Below are 23,848 nucleotides of genomic sequence, written 5' to 3'. Positions count from 1 at the left end.
GGACGGCCCCGCTGGTGGCCGGGCCTGGAGGGTTCCTCTCCCCGTCCCCGCCGAAGGGCTCCGGGCGGCCGCCCCGCCTCACGCGTGGGCTTCGCCTCTGGGTCTGAGCGGGAGCGGTCTGTCGGGGGCTGTGGTGGGTCCCCGCTCCCGTGGGCAGCGGGTGCGTGTCTCCCGACCCCCGCGCTTTGGTGAGGTGGAAAGTGAGCGTGAAGATCCTCGGTCCGGTGTAACGATAATCTTTCCCATAAAATCCGGACCATAAACACCCTTGGGCACGTCGGTGGCGTTCGGCGAGTGCTGCGGTGAGCTGATGCCGCAACAGTTCGCTGAAGTTCTTCGCAGCATAAGGCTTGGAGGACTGCTGCTTTTTGGGGTTGGCTTTTTTCCCCTAAGCGCTCTGTCATTAACTTGACTAAAGTCGTTAATGAATGAAACAAATTTTATGGGTTTTCATCTGCAGAGGTGGTCTGAAAATCTCATTTTCTGTGGCATTTTCAGGAGGCATATGTCACAACACAGCAAAAGACATCGTATCACTAGCAAGTACCACCGGGTTTTTTTGTAGTGGAAAAAAAAACCGAATAGCTAGAGGAAGAGAAAGAAATAAGAGTAAGCAGGTAGCAGGTGAAAATATTTCTCCTTTGTATGAGGGATGGAGCAGTGGGTTCAAATCTTCACATTTGGCCTTCAAAGTAAACTCACAGTCAGCTTGACGATTATTTTTTACACAGGTCCCTATATTAGATATGTATGTGAGGTATTGGTAAAAGGCCATTCAGGATTGCCATCTCCTTTCAGTTTGGTTTCCCATTTGAGTTAAGTCTTCATGAGTGATTTCTACATGGGTTTGCACCTCGGCCTTACAAACTTCCTTGGGCCAGATAATTTATATTTTTTTAATTATGAAAGATTAAGTATTAGTTTTAACATCACAGTAATGATGCACGAGGCTCTTTTGTAGAACAGATGAGCCAGTTGTTATTAGTGTTGTTTGGTTATGCTGTCCTTTATTGAGATTTTGTTAGTTCATCTGAATTGGTGAACAAGACTACAGACAAGTAAACCCCAAAGAGGGAAAGGGGGTGAAACATGGGAAGTGTGGATTTAGGTGGATTTGTACTTTTTTGCAAAATATGTCAGATCTTAATTACTCATTAAGATTCATTTAATTCAAGAAGATACTGTTGCACTCTCTTTTAGTGGTAGCATAGATGCTATAGTTAAAGTAAAAATTTTGTCATTAAAACTCATTGCCTTTTCAAGCATGCTTGTATAGAAACTATATTTATTGCACTGATAATCAACATGGAATAAATCCAAAGCAGGACAGACAAATTTCAGTCTATTTTGCCAATTAGAAACTTCAGAGAAAAAATGGAAATCTTTGCTTCCTCATTACTTCTGTAGGGAGTGAACTGTGCTGCTGGTGGTAAGAAAGGTGGGCAGAATTGATGATGATGTCCTGAACAACATGTCCATTAAAGCATGTCTTGCTACTGTTTTAGTGTTACCTTAATTTTAATTATTCTAATTAAAGCTGTGAAGTTAATGTATTACTGTGGTAAGTATGAGAATGTGTGGGAGGATTACTAGAGAGGAGTAATTTAGACTTATTGCACAGAGTTATTCTGTAATAAGTATTGCAGTTCAAATTAACTCCCACCCTAATCTAAGTTAATTTTACAGGGTGGACAAACCCTCTGGCTTTGCGCAGTCTTTTGTCTCTTTATAAAAAAAAATAATTTTCTGCTGAGAGTTTTCTTTGACAATGCGTGTTTAATTTTAAACAAGCCTTGACTCCCCAATATGCTTATTGTTCTATTTATGATTATGTGGGGCAGGACTACACAGCTTTTTCAACTAAGAACAGGTTTCTGGAGCTGACGCTAGTTCTCAAAAGCAAACCCAAACTCCTGCTGTCCTGGAGTTACCCTTACCTGAAAGGGTGAGAGATCATCTTTTGGCTATACCTGGTTCATGATTTGCTGGATGTGTGATCCTGTTCCAGGAGTTTGGTTTCAATAAACTAGACAATAACAGTTAGGTGTAGTTGAAGAAATGGAATGTTTTCTGTTTTGTGCTTGCTGCACGCTAGCTGTTGTTTCATTGGGTGAGACAGATAAGATGGGACCATGCTTTATGAGGTGTAGTCAAAAAGAGGTGATGTGTGTTTTCTGTGGAAACTAGTTTTACATATGTGCAGCTTATAGGATAGATTTTTCTGATCTGTATTTATAACAAAGCTACTTGTGGGTTTTAGGTTCTGCCAAAATGGAGCTGAGTGATGCGAATTTACAGACTTTAACTGAGTATCTAAAGAAAACACTAGATCCAGATCCTGCTATAAGGCGTCCTGGTAAGTGATTCTCATGAGTGATGAAAAAAATTTAGTTTCTTTTTGGCTCTTCTGTCTGTGTATAGCAAACTTCAGTGGATGTTTATGCAATAACCTCTTTGCATAAGCTCTCAGTATCCTTTTAAAACAAAATAAACCGCCAAACCAGTGATTGATATAAATTGATATTTTTTGCTTTTTGTGATTTTATTTTCCTGTATTCATGATTTTTTTGTACTGTTGTTATTTAAGACAGTGCTGCTGCTCACAGTAAACCAGGATTTACTTCTGTCAGGTTATGTCTTTTAAAAACGGTGAGGAGGCGGCATTTCCACATCCCACTTTGAATTGAGAGCTTTTGTTAATAGCAGAAGCATTAAAGAGCTTAGTAGTAAAGAAGCTACAGTACCTTTGGTTAGACTTGTTCTGTGTTTCTCTTCTTGCGAAACTCTGGGGAAGTGTTCATGTGTTGATTATTTTAAATAGATGCTTGAAGAATCCTAGGACTCCCATTAGAAAAATCAGCTCAGCATTTGCTAACCTTAGTATATTCTCTTACAGCGGAAAAGTTTCTTGAGTCAGTTGAAGGAAGCCAGAATTATCCATTGTTACTCTTAACGCTGCTGGAGAAATCACAGGAAAATGTCATCAAAGTTTGTGCATCTGTAACATTCAAGAATTATATTAAAAGGAACTGGAGAATTGTAGGTATCCTAGTGAGTAGTTGTGCTAAGACCTAATAATCCTTTTAAGGTACAATAAGACATTCTGCAGTAACCTTGAAGAAGGTGTGTATGTCTGTCCTCTGTGAAAGAAATTAGATCATTCAGAGAACAAACACAAGGTGTAATTTACTGACGGGGGACTAAAACCTGGACCGTTGGAGTCCATTCTACTAAAAAAAACTAGAGCTGGGTGATAAAATGATGAATAAATAATTTTCTCTAATAGTGTATGCATATTTTGCAGAAGCATAATATTTAAAGCTCATTTAACTATCAGTAACATATTTAGTCATATTATTTAAACTAAAATGATTGTGAATTGTCTATACACATGAACTGGCCAGTTTGGCCTGTATCTATTGTCATAGTGTTACAAACATTTCAAGCCAGCGCTGCAGCTGAAAGTGATGATACTAACTTCCCTTTCATGTAAACGCGTCTGGGGCAAAGAATAGTTTGGGACAGTTTATTTTGGTGGCCTTGCCAGTTTAACACTTGTAGACATAAACTAGAAGTATTGCCGTTTAATCCCATTTTATCCTTTGTTTTGAAGAGGTCAGAAACATTTTTGATCAGAGCTTTCAGCATTCATGAAATTGAATTTAGGGTAGAAAGTATTATGTTTGAGAGCTCAACTCCTTCAGCCATGAGAGATTTTAATTGATACTGTTTATACTGTGTCTCATTGAAAGTACTGTTTGTATCTGAAAATAATCAACTAAACTACTATATACATAGGTTTACTACAGTGAAACTGGTATTTCTTCATTACGTCTTAGCTGGTACCTATTTACAAATTTGCATGTGATTACCCCCCATACTAATATTAAGAAGCTATAGCAGCCCTAGTTCTGGTTACATCTGATCGGATCAGTGCATTCAGTCTGGCATGAAATTTCTAGAACTTTGTTTCTGTAATACTATGTTCTCGGTCATTTCTCCCAAATTGCATTTTAACTGTAGTATATTGTAAGTAGAAATAATGCTGTGTTATGGAAGAAATTGTAAGTGGCTTCCTTTTTGTGGATTGCTGATGTAATTCAGGATGAGATTTTGTTTTGGAGTAGGTGGAGATGCTATGCAATAAGTGCATCCAGTGGACTGTTATGATTGCTATGTGGCTTCAAGCACATTGTTTTGTCCAAAATTGAAGCTTTCATTTCAAAAGCAGCTGTATGAACATAAAATACAGCCCTAAGGCTAGCTTACCTAGATCACGTCATTTAATTTAGCAACCTTGGACTTGGCTGATACAAAGCTAGTGGAAGTGATAGGGTTTTGCCTGTTCCAGGACTTGGATTTGTTAGAGCCTGGAGAGCCAGATGTACAGGGCACTTGTAAAGAGAGGGAAGAGTTTGCTAGTTTAATTTATTTTTAAAGTATGTACAGAATACTCATCTATGTGCTGCCTCTCGTGTCTTGGAAAAAGGTCTCGTTTCTTTGAAAAATCTCATAAATATCTCCATAGTAGGATTTGCTGTTGCTGATCTCTCCACCACCTCTGTCCTCATCTATCTAAATGCATAGCAGAGAGTCTTGCCTCCCTACATGGAACTTGCTTTCTGCAGTTATTGCTGCCTTTCACATCATATAAACTTGTGAAGCTCAGGTTTTAAAGATCAACTTATTTTTGTTGGGTTTTTTTTTTTTGGTGTATATATAATGATTCTGTACATTCTTCTGATTCAGTGTAATGTGATAGAAGCAGAAAAGCAAGTTCTTTGTGTCTTACTTTTGTAACTGCTTGTTTATAGCTAAACATAACTCTTGAAATTTTGAAATGACTAAACGTTTTTTTAAGTTTATGGGAAGATGGTGGAAGGGAGGTAAGACAGAGGGTAGTAGTGCCATCTGGCTTAAGCATCTTAAGGTCATTGAATTATTCTCTGGAGGTGCTTAGCACTTCTAATTGCTGGATAATTTCTAGGTTTATTAACTTTGGTGCTGTCATCACAAATAATGTGACTGGTTGGTGATAAGCCCCTTTTTTTTTTTTTATTTCTTTAGTAGAAATTTTGTAATTGACTACCACTAGGCACTGTTAACTGATTGATATTTTGAACTGATTAGGTAACTCTTAATGTTATGGTTTTGGTGGTGTAGCCTGCACCCATCTTCACGTACAGTTTCTAGAAAGTATGGCTTGAGGCAGCTTGCACAAAGTAAATCTTTGAGGTTGGCAGAAGTGAGGACAGAGACGTGGTTTGGTGAGCTGGAAGAGGAGACTATTGGTTAAACTTATGTATGTTATTGGCATATGCACCCACTCCTATTATGTCCGAATTGCTGATTTGGAAAGTCACTCTTAGAGAGGGAGAAAACTAGTTCAACGTTTTACAGAAAGATGTAGTTTCTTTCAGCTTTTTTCAGGTACTGCTGTTATAGATCCATTGTAGGCAGTATCTTTAACAGGTCTTCCTCTTAGTTTCTTTAACTACGTAGTAGTTACATAAATCAGTATAAGCAATTGGTTTCTGAAATGCTGATACTTGCTCATTGCCTAGAGTATACTGATATGCCCATGACTTAATTATTGTTTTAATTTTAGGTTGAGGATGAACCGAACAAAATATGTGAATCAGACAGGATAGCCATTAAAGCCAACATAGTGCCCTTGATGCTTAGCAGCCCAGAACAAATTCAAAAGCAGGTAATATGTTAATTCCTGGTTATGTCCACAAGATTCTCGAAATATTTTAAGTGTGTCTAGAGGCTCTGATTATTGGCAGAGCTCAGTTCCCTTACCAATGAGGTCATCCCAATCCAAGTAACATGAAGTATATTGTCACAGCTACTTCTGCCTACTTTAATTCTGTAATTTTTTTAAGGCAATTACTGTATAACCTTATAGCTAAGTTCTAGCATTAGGCACTTAAATACAGTAATTCCAGAAAGTGACACTGTGTGTACACATTGGATTTAAAGTGAGATTTCTTTATTTGTGGTGAAAACTAGTAGATATTTAACCCAATGATTTTTGAATCTGACAAGAATAGTGAGCATTTTTCTTAGATATTTGCAGCATCTGACATGACCACTGTGTTTTTTTGTAATGAGGAACCTGCTATGACATCGCGTAATGGTTATGTTTCCTTTCCAGTTAAGTGATGCTATTAGTATTATTGGTCGGGAAGACTTTCCTCAGAAATGGCCAGACTTACTGACAGAAATGGTGAATCGCTTTCAAAGTGGAGATTTCCATGTCATTAATGGGGTCCTTCGCACTGCTCACTCTTTATTTAAAAGGTATTGGAAATAAGGGGGTTAGTATATGGATTGTAAATTTCTGTTCAACTCTATAAAATTAACTCTAACGGTAAAAATTTAGATCTACAAGGTCTACAGTTGTGGCTTCTACTTATGCTTACTGACTTTTTAATAAGAACTTAAGTGGTTGTCAAATTGTACGCCTTGTATGGTATTCAACTGTGTTGTTTATTGTTTGCTTGACGGTATTTGTTTTAAGGTTCAGCACGAAAAATTAATTGTATGAAAGTTAATTTAGTAATAAATGTGAAGACTGTATTCTGTTTTTTGTGTATTTCTCTTTCACTTGTCAGGTACCGCCATGAATTTAAGTCAAATGAACTATGGACAGAGATCAAACTTGTCCTTGATGCTTTTGCTTTACCCTTGACAAATCTCTTTAAGGTATTTCTTTTTGAATCGTTTCTAAAACAAGTTTAGCATTCTGAAATGCTTGTTGTGAGTGCCTGCAAAATGAAAACTTCAGAATAGTTGCTTTGGAACTGTTAATGAGGTTCAAACTAAAGTCAGGAAGTGAGACCTGACAAGATTGATAAGGGGAGCAAAAGGAACTGTGTTCTCTGTTTGCTTGTGGTTTTGTTTTGTTTTTAAAGTGTTATGGGATGCTTTTCAATACCTCTTGTCAATGTGGGGGGCTGTGTATGTGTTACTTGACTGAATCTTATGTCTTTTTCTAGGCAACTATTGAACTTTGCAGCACACATGCAAATGATGCTAGTGCTTTGAAGGTTCTCTTTTCTTCTCTCATTCTAATTGCGAAGCTCTTCTACAGTTTAAATTTTCAGGTGAATCTCCTTGTTCTTCTAATAGTTTTGCTTTGGTCTCACAAAGCTGTTATGCTCTTACTTATATGATCCATTTGAGGCAGCCTTTAAGGCCACGCTTTATCGCAAAAATAAAAGTTGACAGTCTGCGTCAACACTAGAGTAAAGGCACAGTAAGGATGGGGTTAATTAACATGTTAACTTGGCCCTATCTAAACAGAAGTTCAAGAGAGTCTAAGCTCTTGTCATAGCAAGGAGGCATTGCATGGGTAGCCGAGTATGAGCTGTGAAAGACAGAAGTCAAATGCCTGAGTTTGTACTGTGCTCCTTTGTAAATGTCTGTAGTGACGTGAACTCGGTCATGTAGATGAAAGCCAGTTAAAACTAGTAGTTCTGTAGCACTATAGTAGTGAGCAATTCTGGTAGGAATGTGGGTATTTTTGTTTTGAAATCAGATCTAAATGTCTAACATTATTAAATAAATGCACTATCTGAAAAATAAAAAGATACTTTGCTGAGGTGACATATATTTTGTGTCTCAACACAAACGTAAGTCTGTGAAGTGAGATGATCATGCCTTGATTGCTTGGGCTGTTCTTCCATACTGGTCAAAAGAGCAAGCTGGAGCTAAAAGGAAGGCTTGTGCTCTCTTGTTCTGAGGGTAAGAGGCAATAAGGTTCTTTCTTTATAAAACTGTAGGCTGTAAAGGGTGTAAGCAAAGGGTATAGGTATATCTGGAAATAGTGTATTCCAAAGCCTCTGTGGAGGGTTTTCATTTGGGAGGAGGAGGTGGTAGTGTTTCATTTTGAAGATTGTTTTCCACACTTTGTTGTCCCTCGGTAGATTATAAGGTAGATACATACTACTTACAATGTAGGTATGTTATCTAAGCAGTGCAATCAGAAATTAAAATGTAGATTTATGCTTTTCCTTCACAGGATCTTCCTGAGTTTTTTGAAGATAACATGGAAACATGGATGACAAATTTTCATAGTCTTTTAACTTTAGATAATAAACTTTTGCAGACTGATGTAAGTACTGCATAAACCTCCTGGTCTTGAAACAGTTGAACATAGAAGGCATAACACCCCTAAGTACTTCAGCATTTGCTGTCTTTGTCTAATTATAAGACGTAGTAGTGTCGCAGGTGAAAGATGCTACCAAGTCATCAAAGCTCAGATTAATTTTGAGCATGCTTTCTGCATTTTAAATACTGATGTCCTCCAGAAACAGTACAATAGTTTGCCACATGATGGAGCCAAAGCAACTCTAGAAGTGTCTTTACAATAGGTAGGGAGGCATATTAAGTGTATCCTGTGCTATAGTTTCACAGTTGTTTTAGGCTAACACTGCTGCTAAAAGCAGCTTTGCTGCTCTTTTCTCTTCTCTTGTGTCTGTGGGCTGTTGCCCAGCACAGACATTCATGCATTTGTGTGCTGAACTGAGTGAGGAAGCGATATGCATTAAAACTGGAAAGTGGGGATTGGCAGGGGGAGATGGAACTGGGGTGCTGTTTCGTTGTTTGGTGTTTTTTTTTTTTTAATTTCAGCTCAATTTCCCAATTCACTTTGCTTTGTGGCTCCACAAGCATCTGTGCTGGTATGGGGAAGGGGAGGGAGCTGCTTTTACAACTATTCCAATTTAAAGTGGCAGGATACGATGTCTTCTGAGCATATTATTTCAATATCTTGTAGGGGTTTTTGTATTACATTTATAAATTAATTTCATGTCAACCTTTATCAGGTCTAAGTGATTTTAAGTGAATTGTACTTTCATTTGAAATGTAGGTATGATTTATAACTTGCAGTGCAGTTCCAGTTCAAATCAGCAAAATACAGTAATTCTGCGGATGTGAGAGGGATTTCTTTCACCTATTTAGAACATGGCAAAATAATAGCGTAAATATTTCCTTCAAGTCTGTTGATACTGATAATGTTTAAGTGGTGTTGAAGTTTGGATGTTTAAGTTCTTAGTTTTGTTTTATGTGAGGATGAAGAAGAAGCTGGATTACTGGAACTCCTGAAATCACAAATTTGTGATAATGCTGCTTTATACGCTCAAAAATACGATGAAGAATTCCAGCCCTACCTGCCACGTTTTGTAACAGCAATCTGGAATCTGTTAGTCACAACGGGCCAGGAAGTGAAATATGACTTGGTAAGTTGTTATAAACTGATCTTGTTAAATTTAATAATGAATTATAAATTGGTCAGTCATGCTAAAACTCTGTGCTGTGTTTGTCTTGTTCTAGCTGGTTAGTAATGCAATCCAGTTTCTGGCCTCAGTTTGTGAGCGACCACATTACAAGCATCTGTTTGAAGACCAGAATACATTGACAAGCATCTGTGAAAAAGTTATTGTTCCCAATATGGAATTTAGAGGTAACTTTTAGAGACTTACGTTTTCAAAGGCGCAACAAAATCTAACTGTAATTAGAATGATATGTAGCTTTGCAGGACTAAGATGTGAGGATTACCTCTTGTGTACATTAGCACTAGGTTCAAACCCAAGTTTCTACAACAGATCGCTGTCTTATTCTTTGTAGAATTGTATATGTATATCTACTAATTTTTCCATCTTACTGGGATCTCAAATTGAAAAGTATAGTAAGTCTACATCATGTGCCACCAATAACTTTTCATGATTAAAGTAAGTATCAGAGTAATTCAAGGAGTCTAAATAGGCGTGGATATCAGGCCTGTGAAATGTTGTCTATTTTGACAAGTTTTGATGGGCTCATACTGCTCCTAGAATCTAAAATGCAGTGAAGATGTATTGCAGTGATAAGAAGCTTCTCTCCTAAGTCTATGGTTCTGGAAGCCTCTTTAAATACACTTAGTGTTGAGTATGTTCTGTCTTTTTTCTGTCTGTTTTTTTTTTTAAATCAGGAATACATAAGCTCATGAGTATATGAGCAGCAGCAGGCTAAACAGGCTAGTCTGGCTGGATATTTCTGATTGATTTCTATTAACGTTATAGAAAAGTACTTGGAAAAAATAGCAAGTTTATAATAATACACCTTTTTACCATAAAACGAGGCCTCAGTATTTAAACTTCTATGTATTTCATATTTTCAGCGGCTGATGAAGAAGCATTTGAAGATAATTCTGAAGAATATATAAGAAGGGATTTGGAAGGATCTGGTAATCCACAGATTTATACTAAGAATACTTGGTCTTTAAATATAGGTCTAAAGAGCTGAAGCAATTTACTGAAGCTTTCATAACTTTTTTAAACAGGGAAGGTTGCTGCCCACCCCCCCCCCCCCAAAAAAAAAAAAAATTTATCTAGTTTTTTATCAAGTTTACTGTCATGGTGTGCCTATCACAGTGTCTTTTTGTTTTGAACAATGTTTTTATAGGGTTTTTTCCTTAATTGGATTGGTATGTCTCCCACACTGCACACATTCTCATTTCAGCAAATATAGCCTGTAAGTCAATGCTGAATAGTGGCCACAGTTGTGTATTTAGTTCCTATGTGCAGAGTTTTAAATAACATGGAGAGACTGTGCCTGTATTTAGTAGTCTGTCATGTTAAAACTGAAATTCTGACTGGTGTTGCATACAAATCTGGTATCAAGCCAGCTGGACACCAGCCAGCCCTTGCACGCCAGCGGCGTCTTCAAACCAATACAGTAACCGTCCTGAAAACACAGCTCTCTGTTAACAGAGATACGTCATTTTTCTTCATTGTAGCTGTCTGGTCTTCAGCCACGTCAGAGCACAAGTGGACCAAATCTAGATCTGTATGACAATTCTGTATATGCTGTTCTGTGCCACAAACAGTTTGCTGACTGATGCTTTTAGATTAATGACACTTCATAGTAGATTTAAGAAATTACTGTTCACTTGGAGTGGAGGACAAAAATTGGAGGAAAATGTTTTTGAACTTTTTTCAAGCAAATGTTTTTCCATTCTTATCCAGGATTGAGAAGAAGTATTGAAGCAAGAAGTATTTGTGTTCTTCAGAGACTATTTTAGAAATGTACTCTACTGCATTTAAATTGACTTGCTTTATTTTGCTTCTGTTAGTATATTGTATTAAAGGCCAGCTGACTTCTTTTTTTCCTTTCTTGAAACAAGGAATTCTTATGGATACTTTTTTTCCCCCAAAAAATATACTGATTCAGTGTGGTGAGCCAGCAGCCTAGCACCACACAGCACCTTGCTAGCTTCCCCCCATACGGCAATGGGATGAAGGAGAGAATAGGGAGAGTAAAAGTGAGAAGACTCATGGCTGGAGATAAAGACAGTTTAAGTGAAAGAAAGAGGAAGAAAAAAGAAGGGGGGGGGGGGGGGGGAATGCTCAGTGACTCACCATCTCCCAGGAGTAAGCTGATGCCCAGCCTGTCCCTGAGCAATGGCTGCCTCCCAAAAAACCCTCTCCCCTCAGTTTTTATTGCCAAGCATGATGTCATATGGCATGGAATATCCCTTTGGTCAGTTTGGATCAGCTATCCAGGCTGCGTCCCCTCCCAGCTGCTTGCCCACCGCCAGCCTACTTGCTGGGAAGAAAAAGGAGAAAGCCTTGACACTGTGCAAGCACTCCTCAGCAACAGCCAAAACACTGGGGTGTTATCAACAGTTTTCGTCACCAGTACAAAACAGAGCACCATATGGGCTGCTATGAAGAAAATTGTCTGTCCCAACCAGATTCAGCTGCATAATTGCCAACATAGTAAAAAGCCTCCCCTTGCATGCTTACTGAAATTTTAGAGGGCAGTAAAACCTGTGAGTATGCGTGCAGCATTGGTAGGTGTCCAGTCCTGGTTTTGTTGTACAAATGGCCCCTATTATGACCGTAAGTAAAAGATTTAAATGTGTTCTTATGCATCAGTGTGGAGGATTGAAGGTGTGGCTGTAACTTGAGAAGCTGTATATTATGAATATATTACTGTTATTATTACATTTATTAATATGACAAGCTGTATACTTTCTCATATCCAAAGAATCTTTGGTTCTCATGCAGATATTGACACCAGGCGCAGAGCAGCTTGTGATCTCGTCAGAGGCTTGTGCAAATTTTTTGAAGGACCTGTGACAGGGATTTTTTCTGGATATGTTAATTCTATGCTGCAAGAATATGCAAAGAATCCATCTGTTAACTGGAAGCACAAAGATGCAGCTATTTACCTCGTTACGTCTTTGGCATCCAAAGCTCAAACACAGAAGGTACTTTTACATCCTATTCATTTTAATCCATATGCATTCAAGTATTATAGCGTATGTGAGGACTGCAATTCATTTTATGCTGCTTCAGACTGAGAGTAACTGTATTTGTAATAGTTTACTGTTGATGAGATTAAAAATTGTCCATTATATAATCCTGTAAGTTGGTAATTTGGTGAATCAGTAATTTGGCGGTATGAGATCTTCAGGTAGATTGGGCCAAGACAACATCCACTTGTGACCTTTTGGCAGGTCTTATTAGCATGTGTGAAGCAGTCATACAAAGAAGCAAAATTAGCTTGGGTCTAGAACCTCTGAGCTTTTAAATGGTACTGAGCCAGAGTTTGTAAGCCACGAAAGGCTAAATTTAGCTTTAGAGAAGAAGATCAGAAGTGTTAAGCAGACTAGAAGGAATCTAAGTGACTCACAGTTCTTGTCATTATATTTCCCAATGTTTCCTGTTATTTGAGTGTTTATGATTTGGCAATGGCATGTGAATGCTAATGATGGCTGGAAATGGATCTCATTAATTGTCTGGGAGAAAGCAACTAATAGGCTGGATACATTGAAAAGCCACACCTGAGCTAAGCTGTATTGGGAAACAGTGGCATTGTATCAAATGTCCTACAAAACAGATTTTAATATGCTAATAAATATTTTAAATGTTACTACAGTTCATATCTCAGTGGCTTTACAAGACAAGTTTGAGGCAAACAGTTGTGCTACAAAAAAAGCATGTTTTACAACATCTTTATGCAATTTTGCTGAAGGTTCTCAGTCTTTCCCTGAAACCTCGTTGTATAGAACTGCGCAGCAATTGCTAATGGTAGTGATGCGTAATGTGAACCAGAGTCTTCTAGCAATTAAAACTGCTAAGTTGTACGTCTTTCTTTTTATGTGTTGTTTAGTGGCGAATATGGGATAAGATCAGTTAGAACACCTGCTAAATATCCATCTGAAAATCCTATTTTAAAAATCAGTTGCATTTTTCATAAGAGAAAACTTAAGTAGTTGTTATTTTGCTGCTCTAACTCAGAATTGGAGTTTGAGTCCTAAACTTTTCCTTTTTAAAAGGTCTATCACAAAAAAAGTATCAAATTAGTAAGACTTTGATATTTTCTATCTAAAATTTTCATTGATTATTGCTGTGTTACATGCTATTATTCCTCAAGTCAGAGCTGGCAACTTTGAACCTTGATAGTGCTACAGCTGAAACCTAGACACTAAAAACATTAAGAAAAAGAAATTACAGGGTGCTCTGCTAAAGATGCAACTTCAACAATCTCATCACATGCATGAACACTTTAGATTCCTTTTATTAAAAGCACGTAAAAATGAGTAAGAAAACTAGCTGAATGTCAGCATCTAAAACCAGAGTTGTTTTGGTTTTTGTTTTTCTAGCATGGAATAACACAAGCCAATGAACTTGTTAATCTGACAGAATTCTTTGTGAATCACATTCAACCTGACTTGAAGTCTGCTAGTGGTAAGTTAATGTTAATTTTGATGTGGCATTTTTTGTGGTATATCTACAACCTTGACAGTGACCATTGTTTCTTAAGGCTCAGGCACTCATATACCAGCATAACCTCTGAAACAGAAGACTGTTCACACCTAGCACACAGGAATTAATTCAAATTTGTTTGGCCTCCAATGAATGAGCTTTTAAATAAAGGTGGATTACCACATCTTATCTGCAAAATCAGAACATGTACACACATGGTTTCTATCAGCCACATGCTCGAACTTGTTGAATCAAAGTAATTTGATTTCTGTGTTTAAGACCTTATGGCAAACTTCTATGCTGTACAAAACCCTGAGCAATGAAAATAGTGAAGGCTAGGTCTGTATCAGCCCATACTGATGAGATTACACATATCTAGATTTAAGCCACATAATTTATGTTATGCTTCAGCAATTATCTTACGATATTTGGAATGTAGTGGGTTGTCTTGGAATATGTAATTGGAAGCTGGTAAAATCAGAGCCAGAAGGGGAGGTTTCATGTGAAAGAGTTGGACTGTATACTTAATGGGACGGGGGTGTGATTTGTACCTAAAAGGGACATTCTAACAGAGCCCATACAGAAACTAAGCAACATAAAAAAACATTGTATGTATTATTTTTGAGGGGGAAAATCATGACTGAATATCAACTCTATATATAGTATATGTTCAGTAATCACATTTATATGAAAAGTATCAACAAAATTTGCATATTTTTCTATTGCAGTGAATGAATTCCCTGTGCTAAAAGCAGATGGTATCAAATATATCATGATTTTTAGAAACCAAGTAAGTTTTTCTTTTATGGTAAAAACAATGTTTGTTACTTTATACTTGCCAAGCCTAATTTATCTTACTTGGCCATATGTTAACTCAACAGGTGTTTGATAGTCATATATGACACTTCACGCTGAATTTTTAGTTTTGAAAGTAAATTATATTGTTATAAATATCCAATTAACATGCAGTCTGTATGCTATATCCATATGCTGTGGGAGCACTGAACATCTTAGCATGCTTAGTTCTGTGACACGCTCAGACTTTTTCAAGTGTATGTTAGTCTAAATGTACTTGATTGCTCGTATCATTGCAATAATTGTTAAAGAGAGTACAGCAACTTTGTCCTTTACCTTTTCTGATTTGTGAGATGCAGTAAGAAAATATATTGAGTATTATTTCTAAATTTTAGATGACCTTTATTCACCTCTTATGAAATATCTGTGATCATTTTTTTTTGAGCTTGGCATTTTTTTAGTTGCCTGTTAAGACCAAGTAAAATGGAAAAAGAAATATACATTGGGAATATATACACTTACTGACAATCAAATGCAACATTGATGTTTGGGGGCAGCATACAAGCGATGACAGAAATAGTACCTCATGGTTGTGAAGGTGTGATTTAGCAACTGGAGGAGCCGTCTAAGATTTGTTCCTCTGCCAAGCTTTCAGTTTGTATCCGATGAGCTTAGAGTGGTTATGCTCCAGTGTTGAACCATCTGTATTTTTATGTAACGTATGTATAATTTGTTGCTATATTTTTGTAGGTACCTAAAGAACAACTGTTGGTATCTATTCCTCTCTTAATCAATCATCTCCAAGCAGAAAGTATTGTGGTCCATACTTATGCAGCCCATGCTCTTGAAAGACTGTTTACCATGAGGGGGACAAATAATACTACCCTGTAAGTTTTCAGGCAGAAGTAAATTCATTGCTACCTAGCTTTTGTCCATTAAGGATGAGAAATATCTGTAGGGAATCTTTTATTTTTTAGTATTACAATATTGTAAAATGCTTGTAGTTTGTGAATATCTTTCATCATTAAAGAGCTGTGTTTTACTTAACAGCATTACAGCTGCAGAAATGGCACCATTTGTAGAAGTGCTATTAACAAACCTTTTTAAAGCGCTGACGCTTCCTGGCTCATCTGAAAATGAATACATTATGAAAGGTAAATGCTTTGAGTTCTGCAATGTAAGAGTAACTTTTTTAACTTGAGGTAAAGGCTTATAGTTACAGGGTAGTGAAATTCTTACTTGAAAAACCTAATTTCTGCAAACACGCTGAAGAGGTATGCACAGCCTGCAGTCATTTACCAGGCTGTAGGAAGTCATCTTTGACTAAATATATGCTACCAACGAGAGACACTAAACATGACGGTATTGAGACAAGTTCTTCCTCAGATGGTAGTCCTTGTAGTCAGGACAGCTACCTGAGCACTGTCAGTAGGAGATCTGAGTGGGTTGTGGCTAAGAGTAGGCCAAGATTTGAGACTCGCTTGAGGTAAATGATAGTCTTTGCAAAGTTGCTTAATCTTCTGTGCTCCATCTATAGAATGGGGATAATGAGGCTTTGCTTTATCCTTTGCCATGATTATAGATTGATTGCTCCTGCAGCAGGTGCTCTTTCTTACTGTACCTAATTCCTTGGGATCCGATTAAATAGTGAAAGGTAAAGGATTTAGGCATATGATGGGTGACAGAAGTATGTTTGTCTCCAGAAGATAATACTTTCAATTTATTTCCAGCCATCATGAGGAGTTTTTCTCTGCTACAAGAATCCATAATTCCATACATCCCTTCTGTCATCACACAGCTTACACAGAAACTGCTGGCTGTCAGTAAGGTAAAGAAACAGGTTATCTGAGCAAAATGTTCGCCTTTTACCTTTTAGAGCAGTCTTTCTAAAGATTTATGTATACCTTGTTGTTTGTGTTCTGTTAGAGTATTGTAAATTGTTCAGTATTTTCTGACTAAAATAAGTTAGAACAGTCTTCAAGTTGAAATACTGTCTTCCTTTTAGGACATACTTTCAAATCATTCTCCCCAGCTCTCATCTGAAATTTGGAAACAGCATATGAAATCTTTATGTAGTAGTAGTTTGTTCTAGGATTGATGTTTGCTTGTGCAGAGGCCACCATTACAATAATCTGTTTTTTCTCACAACGCCTTTATTCTTTGTCCATGAAGCTTCGGAGGCTAATGTTAAATTTAAGCACTGAAGTATGGTTTTAAATTAAATAAATTACCTTCTTGCTTTTGATGGGTAAAATTCTCGTAGTTTTTTGTTCAGTCTGGACTAATATTCTTGAATGTTGACATTAGGGAATACTTTAGAATACCTTCATAAACTATCCAAAAAACTTCTAGTATGTGTAGTTTAAATGTAGCTGCAGAGTATAAGAAGTGTTCAATAAAGAACTGACTAGACACTCACAGGATTCAAAAATTATTTTTTTCAAGTTTTTGTTTTGTGATACTTTAACTGCTTGCTAGTTTATGTAGAGCTTCTGAAAAACACTTACCTTTAAAATATTTTTAAAAAAACACCTCTCCTTTGTGCTTTAAAGGTTTAAATGTTTGCTTCTATCTATGGAATTAATTTCATTAGCATATTAATAAATAAGTCACAAGTATCCTTATTCCCAATTGCTACAGGTTTTTAATTTCAATTGAAATTTTAAAAAGATACTTTGCTAAATAAGTGACTTGGCTGCAAGTTTGGGTTGATTTATCTGTTTATACCTCGTTTTTAGAATCCAAGCAAACCTCACTTTAACCATTACATGTTTGAATCAATATGCCTGTCGATAAGGATAACGTGCAAAGCAAACCCTGATGCAGTTGGAAGCTTTGAAGAGGCTTTGTTTATGGTGTTCACTGAGATACTACAGAATGATGTGCAAGGTAAATTAAAATCAGTAAGTGCGTGTGCTCTCTCTATTATAATTGGTTGCTATGATTTACCTCTTGGCAGTTTTTCTGTAAAACAGGAAGGCTGCTGAGAACACAGCATGTCCACAGTCCTAGTAAACACTTTTAGGAAGCATCCGGGTTGTTCCGTGGGGTACATCAACTGTACTAACTTTTCAAACAAACTGTATTTTTAAAATACCTAAAAATCACTACCCCAAAGTGTCTTATTGATTTGGGAAGTGATAAATTTCTCCAAGGTTTTATTTGTTGGAATCTTTGTGTTAATATCATAAAAGGGTAGGTTCACTCAATAGATACGTGGTTCTTACGAATTGACAGTGACCATATTTTCTGAATTTGTAAACGTCGTCATTTCTTTTCCAGAGTTCATTCCATATGTGTTTCAAGTGATGTCCCTACTTCTGGAAATGCATAAAAATGAAATCCCATCTTCCTATATGGCATTGTTTCCTCATCTACTTCAGCCAGTATTATGGGAAAGGACAGGAAACATTCCTCCTTTGGTCCGACTCCTGCAGGCTTATTTAGAGCGGGGTGCCAATACAATAGCAAGTGCTGCTGCTGACAAAATTGTAAGTTGGATTGATTTAGTTACAGTGTATGCCTCTAGACATGTTGATTTAAGATTAAAATTATAAGGAATTTTTTCCTTTAGTGAATAGCTGTATTTGTGCAGAATGCGTGCCTGTAATTCAAATTAATGGTGCTTACGTAGAAAGACAAAAAATACTATGAAGGCGTGCTTTTTGGATGCTTTTCCATTTCATGGATAAGGTAGACTAGACTGTCATGCTTCTGTCAGTTAAGATGTAAAATTCCTGCACTTAGTTTTTGCAAGCAGGTAAGTTTCCACAGTTTTCCTCTCTCATTTACCTCATGTTCAACACTATGGATCAGGAAGACTCAGAGGTTCTGTTCAGAACAGTCTTCAGACGAGTGAGTGAGGAGAAGCCAAAATATTGGGGGATCTGAGGATTAGTGAATTCAGTGGGAGATTTATTCTGCATACTTAGCTTTTGTTATTTCTGCTGCATGATCTGCTATAGTCAGACTTGATTAGACAATGCCATTGATGAAGCAGACATGCGTGTTCAAATTGGCTTTGGTGTTCCTTTGATCAAGGTTAATCTTAATGCTCAAAGCAACATCACTTGGTCCTGATAGAAATCTGTCTTCTTTATCCTTAACTGCAGAAAAAGAATCCCAGTTTAAATTATGAAAGCTTTTGCCTTGGTGTATGCCTTAGATGGTGGTAAGGGCCAACTTTGTGGTAGGTCGCATGTGAAGAACTGTTGTATGAAGTTCTATATTTGCTTTGCTTACAGCCTGGATTGTTAGGTGTGTTCCAGAAGTTGATCGCCTCTAAAGCTAATGACCATCAAGGATTCTATCTTCTAAACAGTATTATAGAGCATATGCCTCCGTGAGTATGATTTGAAATTGCATTCAAAACTAGTTTCTGTAGACTTCAATTTTTGGTATGTTTGTACACGCCACAGCTAATGTTTAACAGCGGAAAAATGTCACATTTATCAGTAAAATTGATTTGAACAATTCTATACGAGTTTTTCTTTGAAGTGACATTAGTAAAATCCTAGTATGGGTTGAATAACTGTTCTTTTAAATTTCCAGTGAATCGGTTGACCAGTACAGGAAACAGATCTTCATTCTACTATTCCAAAGACTTCAAAATTCCAAAACAACAAAATTTATTAAAAGTAAGTTCCTTGCTATAAAAAAGCTTCAGTGCTGGTAATGCCAAGAGTTAGAACATGCAGCTGTGCTGAATAAGTATCCTATCACGTCCTGTGATTATGCAGATGAAGGGACACCAGTGACTCTTCAGATCAGTGACTTGCTTCAAATTATTTGTGTAATCAAGGGTGGCATATAGAGCACTCGCCACAGCAGGTGACACTTATTTCATGAAGACTGAAGGAATGGAGCTAAAATTAGGGAGAAGACTTGTGTATTCCTCCCAACTTTCTTACTTTGTGTGATATCATTAATTATTTCAAAGTGTCTCCGTTTAATCCTCAACTAATACCAGCAAACTTTCACTCTCACAGAACGCAATAACACTGACCGCACTTGCTTTTGTTATATATAGTTGCACGCTATTACTGTTAAATATTTTATGCATTTGTGTCATTCTGCCTTAATGTGACTGAATTTATTGATAAGGTTTTATGTTAAACTAGCAAAGTTGTGACAAATTCTTGAAATACATATTCTGCTTATTCCTGCTGTAACGGGAAGATTATTGTCATACTCATTAAATTATTTTAATGATTCCAAAACTACACAAATTATGCAATGTTTATTATTTAATCCCATAAACTCTGATTAATACCGAGTGATAGGATTGCTTATAATGGTCTTCCACAAACAAAATTTAAGTGGTGCTTTTAATGCATTGCATCTGTGCTCAGGTACAAAGGCTGTGCAAAGGGGTTCACAACTGATGTGAAAACCGGCATTGCATGAAGTTTTTGGCTAACAGCATTGAAGAATTCTTTTGGTCCTTGATCAGAAAAATCTGCAAATAGCTTATCTAATGCTTTAGAACTGCTGTAAGGGGGGAAAAGGACTAAATCTTTTCTTAGTTGTTTTACAGCCTTGTTTTAGTGTGTTGCAGTACATGGAAAGATCAGCAGCTTTTAGACAATCTTCAAGGCAGCAAGTTACTGTGCTTCACTAAAACTGAGCATTTATAAAGATTGCCATTTCTATCCCCTTGAAAAACTTGTTAGAATGTATTCTGCTGCTGACTCCAAAGCTATTCTTTTGTTTTCATGTTGAGTTTTAATTTGACTTTTTTCTTGTTGCAGGTTTCCTAGTCTTCATTAACTTGTACTGCATAAAATATGGGGCATTAGCTCTGCAGGAAATATTTGACAGCATACAGCCAAAGTTAGTGTGATTTGTTTTTTTTATTTAAGACTGCTATGTAATTTTTATCTTTTAAAGTAGGAAATAGTTGTCTTCTTTAGCAAAAATTGCAAACTGCATTTCTCACAAATTTGACTAGCCAAATATTTCTTCTAATGTGGTTGATTTCTTTGTCTAGCGATTTTTCTTTTTCTGATTTGCTGCCTACAGTTCCCTGTTGATAGTTCAAGATATTAATCTCCATGTTTTTATTCTCCCTTTGTGGAAAGCTTGTATGCTTAAATTTCTACCAGACACCTACTGCGACAGGGCAGCACCGTGACAAATTATCTGCTTTATATTGTTTCTAATTTTCTTTTGTTACCACAAGGCTGATAAAGCTTTCTAATACTTTTTCTTTTAATGTCATAATAGGATGTTTGGAATGGTTTTGGAGAAAATTATAATTCCTGAAATCCAGAAAGTGTCTGGACAAGTAGAAAAGAAAATCTGTGCTGTTGGCATTACAAAAATATTAACAGAATGTCCTCCTATGATGGACACTGAGTACACCAAGCTATGGTATGTAGAACACTTCAAGTTCTGCTAGTAAGGCTATTTGATTTTTTGAAAACGTGAGCTATTCTCAAAATATATTCTTCAAGTAAACTCTGTTGTGATTTCTTCAGGCCTGCTATTGCTATGAGGCTGAGTTTCAGCCTTTTCATACCACTTCCTTTTCTCAACAAATAAAACGTATTTTCAAAGCAGATGCCAGAACTGGTTTGAGATTTTTATGATGGAGGTAGCACTGACTGGGCTATCAAAGAGTGCATTTAAGAAAATACATGACTGTCTTTTAGCTTGTATTCTTTCTGAAAAGCTAGGCCCAGTTTTGACTTCCAACTGTTCTACTAGTCAGGAGACCTGACAGAGAGACTGTAAGATCTTAGCATGACAGTAGAATTTTGGGGAAAGCTATCTGGGAAGATTGTAAGCCAGCCTAGCAGTCTAGGCTGTCAGGTAGCCTGAATGTAATGACAATAACTGGGTCCCTGAAGTAGAGATTTTATTTTTTTTTTTAATGTCCTTAGTGAAAAGGTGTAATCTGGAAAACAATTGCTTTTCTTAGGTATGTTTCACGAGAATTTGAACTGATAAAAAATAAATGCATTGTTCATGCTTTTAATATGAGCACTTACTGCACAGACTCTTAGTTCTTCAAATCCAGCTTAGATTGAGTACTTGCAATTTCAGTAGCTAATCAAGTACCTGCAAGGGCTGAACTGTAAAGGGTGCAGAGTCATTTGAACATTCTTGTAAAATACACCTTGTCCTAACATATTTTAATCACTCCAATTTTATCCTCCCCTCTTTACATATAGGACTCCTTTGCTGCAGGCCCTCATTGGCCTCTTTGAACTGCCCGAGGATGACACTATCCCTGATGAAGAACACTTCATTGACATAGAAGATACTCCAGGATATCAGACTGCATTCTCTCAGCTAGCCTTTGCTGGAAAAAAAGAACACGATCCTGTAGGTCAAATGGTGAACAATCCTAGAATCCATCTGGCACAGTCTCTTCACAAACTGTCTACAGCGTGCCCAGGCAGGGTAGGTGACTTTTATACATGGCATGCTAATGCTAAATTCTACAGAGAAGAAAGGCTTTTTTGATAATGGGTCTCTCTTGCTAATGTTTGATAATCAGCAAAATGAAGTATGTCATAACCAGAATGTTAGGTATTGCTCTCTTTTAGTCTTTAATGGAATATAGCTTTTGTAAGGTTGTTTTTTTTCCCTAGTAACCTTAGAAACACCACATTTTCACGTTACTTAATTCAGCAATAAGCTTAAATATTCCAGTTCTTAAATGAAAATTTATCAGCTTGTAGTTATATGACTAATACTTGTCTGCAGGTCAATTGTATGTACTCAGGAAATTACAGGCAATTCACATTAAACGTAAACAATTAAAGTTTACAGTTAACTATTTTAACCCATAGTGGTTTTGTTTTAGTCAAGATTTTGGTAAGTACAGATTGCCTATATATGAAAGCTGATGTTTGTTGCATTCAAATATCTGCTTTAATAACTGAAAGTTTTCTCTTCTTTCATATTTGATTCAGATAAGTAGTATGTAAAACTGTCAGCATCAGGAATTATAATTCCAGCAACTGCTTTCACAATGAAAAACTGCTGCTCTCAGAATGTCGTTTGACTTTGTACCATATGTTAACACAGTGATTAACAGGGTATAACAGTAGCTTAATGTATACACACATTGACACTTCTGCTCTATCATATGTTTTAAGGTTCCATCAATGCTGAGTACTAGTCTGAATGCAGAAGCGTTGCAGTATCTCCAAGGATACCTCCAAGCTGCAAGTGTGACACTGCTCTGAATTGCATATATTCCACAAGCAAGATCAAAAGGTGTTTTGTTATACAGAAGGTTGACAGTGACTTTTTTATAGCAGAGCTCAGACAAAATGAAAAATGCTACTTGAAAATGTATTGCAGAATCCATCTTGTAAAAGATAAATGTGGCTTTAAGCAGAAACTGAAAGAATTCGGTGGTTTGTGTACCATAGATAAAAGGTGGCTAACTTCCATTCCCAGTTTAATGTCAAAGGGAATAGTCATAGCAGTTTGTTATGGGATTTATTTGAAATCTGCATCTGCAGTGTTTGGATAACATTTTGAAATGTATGGAGAGCACTGGCTGTAGAAACTCACTTTGGTCACTAAAATTCCTTTTCATTTTGATGTTGTCCTTTGTATTTCTTTTGTCTTTCCTTAAACTTTATCTAAATTGTGAATAAATAAGAAGTACTTGTTTAAAATGCCTGTCACTGTGCGCTTACTGTTTTAGAAGAATGTAGTTGGTTTAAAAAAAGATAATGTTTTAAACTTAGGATAGAATATAAAATAGTGGGACTGTGAGGATTTCTCTTTATCTTAAGTAATAGTTTAAATACGTTGTAGTGTCGTACAGAGCAAATGTAAAACTGGCCTAAGATCCAAAGCTATTATCAGTCTTGATGTTCATCAACAGGTGCAGCCCTTCTCTTTGGACAAGATAAGTCAGTATAGTGCAGTAAAAGCAATTAATATACCCTCTTAGAGTGGGTATCAGTCTCCAAGCAGATTTTTAGTGATGTACTAAAACTGAAGCGGTGATCTTAATGAGTTACGTTTAACTTGCATGTTCTCCCTGTCTCCTCATAAATATGCTGATTCGCTTTGGTAGCCTCAAATTGTAAGCGCATCAGTTTACCTTGTAGTTATGGCTGTTTAAGTGACTAGTGAAATGCCGGAGCCTTACTGTGTTCTCAGGTGGCCGGGGCGCCAAACTGCTAGAGCGTAGGCTTTTGGAGCACTGGTACTGCAGGGGTATAAACAAATCTAATTATAGAGACTGAAAAACTCCTGAATAAGAGTGAAGTCTCAGACTTATGTGATATTAAGCAATGACATACGTGACAGATGTTTTT

At 36.9% G+C, this 23,848-nt stretch overlaps 1 protein-coding gene across 2 annotated transcripts; it reads left to right on the top strand.

Annotated features, from left to right (window-relative positions):
- Positions 1 to 2,261: 2,261 nt before the first annotated feature.
- On the top strand, positions 2,262 to 23,197 carry CSE1L (CSE1 chromosome segregation 1-like (yeast)). Of its 2 annotated transcripts, XM_009887121.1 has the most exons (24): positions 2,262 to 2,356; positions 2,897 to 3,039; positions 5,609 to 5,710; positions 6,161 to 6,306; positions 6,621 to 6,711; positions 7,005 to 7,112; positions 8,030 to 8,122; positions 9,081 to 9,248; positions 9,343 to 9,472; positions 10,169 to 10,234; positions 12,060 to 12,262; positions 13,661 to 13,745; positions 14,492 to 14,553; positions 15,309 to 15,445; positions 15,609 to 15,712; positions 16,289 to 16,386; positions 17,297 to 17,447; positions 17,841 to 18,049; positions 18,803 to 18,900; positions 19,110 to 19,195; positions 20,309 to 20,390; positions 20,784 to 20,930; positions 21,734 to 21,965; positions 22,667 to 23,197. In XM_009887121.1, the coding sequence occupies exons 1-24, from the start codon at positions 2,272 to 2,274 to the stop codon at positions 22,754 to 22,756; spliced, it is 2,916 nt and encodes a 971-aa protein (XP_009885423.1). In that variant the 5' UTR covers positions 2,262 to 2,271; the 3' UTR covers positions 22,757 to 23,197. The 2 variants fall into 2 exon arrangements, with proteins under 2 accessions (XP_009885423.1, XP_009885496.1); XM_009887194.1 differs by lacking the exon at positions 9,081 to 9,248.
- Positions 23,198 to 23,848: the final 651 nt, after the last annotated feature.

This window comes from Charadrius vociferus, unplaced genomic scaffold (assembly GCF_000708025.1).
Source record: "Charadrius vociferus isolate BGI_N301 unplaced genomic scaffold, ASM70802v2 scaffold280, whole genome shotgun sequence".
In the NCBI taxonomy this organism is placed as follows: Eukaryota; Metazoa; Chordata; class Aves; order Charadriiformes; family Charadriidae; genus Charadrius; species Charadrius vociferus.
Note: the sequence above shows the minus strand (reverse complement) of the source record. Positions and strands in the feature narration are given on the sequence as shown.

What these genes read in the sequence shown, in the direction of transcription:
- CSE1L (XM_009887121.1), top strand. Translation starts at nt 2,272, where the DNA reads ATGGAGCTGAGTGATGCGAATTTACAGACTTTAACTGAGTATCTAAAG. An exon ending in AAATGAATACATTATGAAAG is followed by an intron (nt 15,713 to 16,288) that starts GTAAATGCTTTG and finishes ATTTATTTCCAG; the next exon opens with CCATCATGAGGAGTTTTTCT. An exon ending in AACTGCTGGCTGTCAGTAAG is followed by an intron (nt 16,387 to 17,296) that starts GTAAAGAAACAG and finishes CCTCGTTTTTAG; the next exon opens with AATCCAAGCAAACCTCACTT.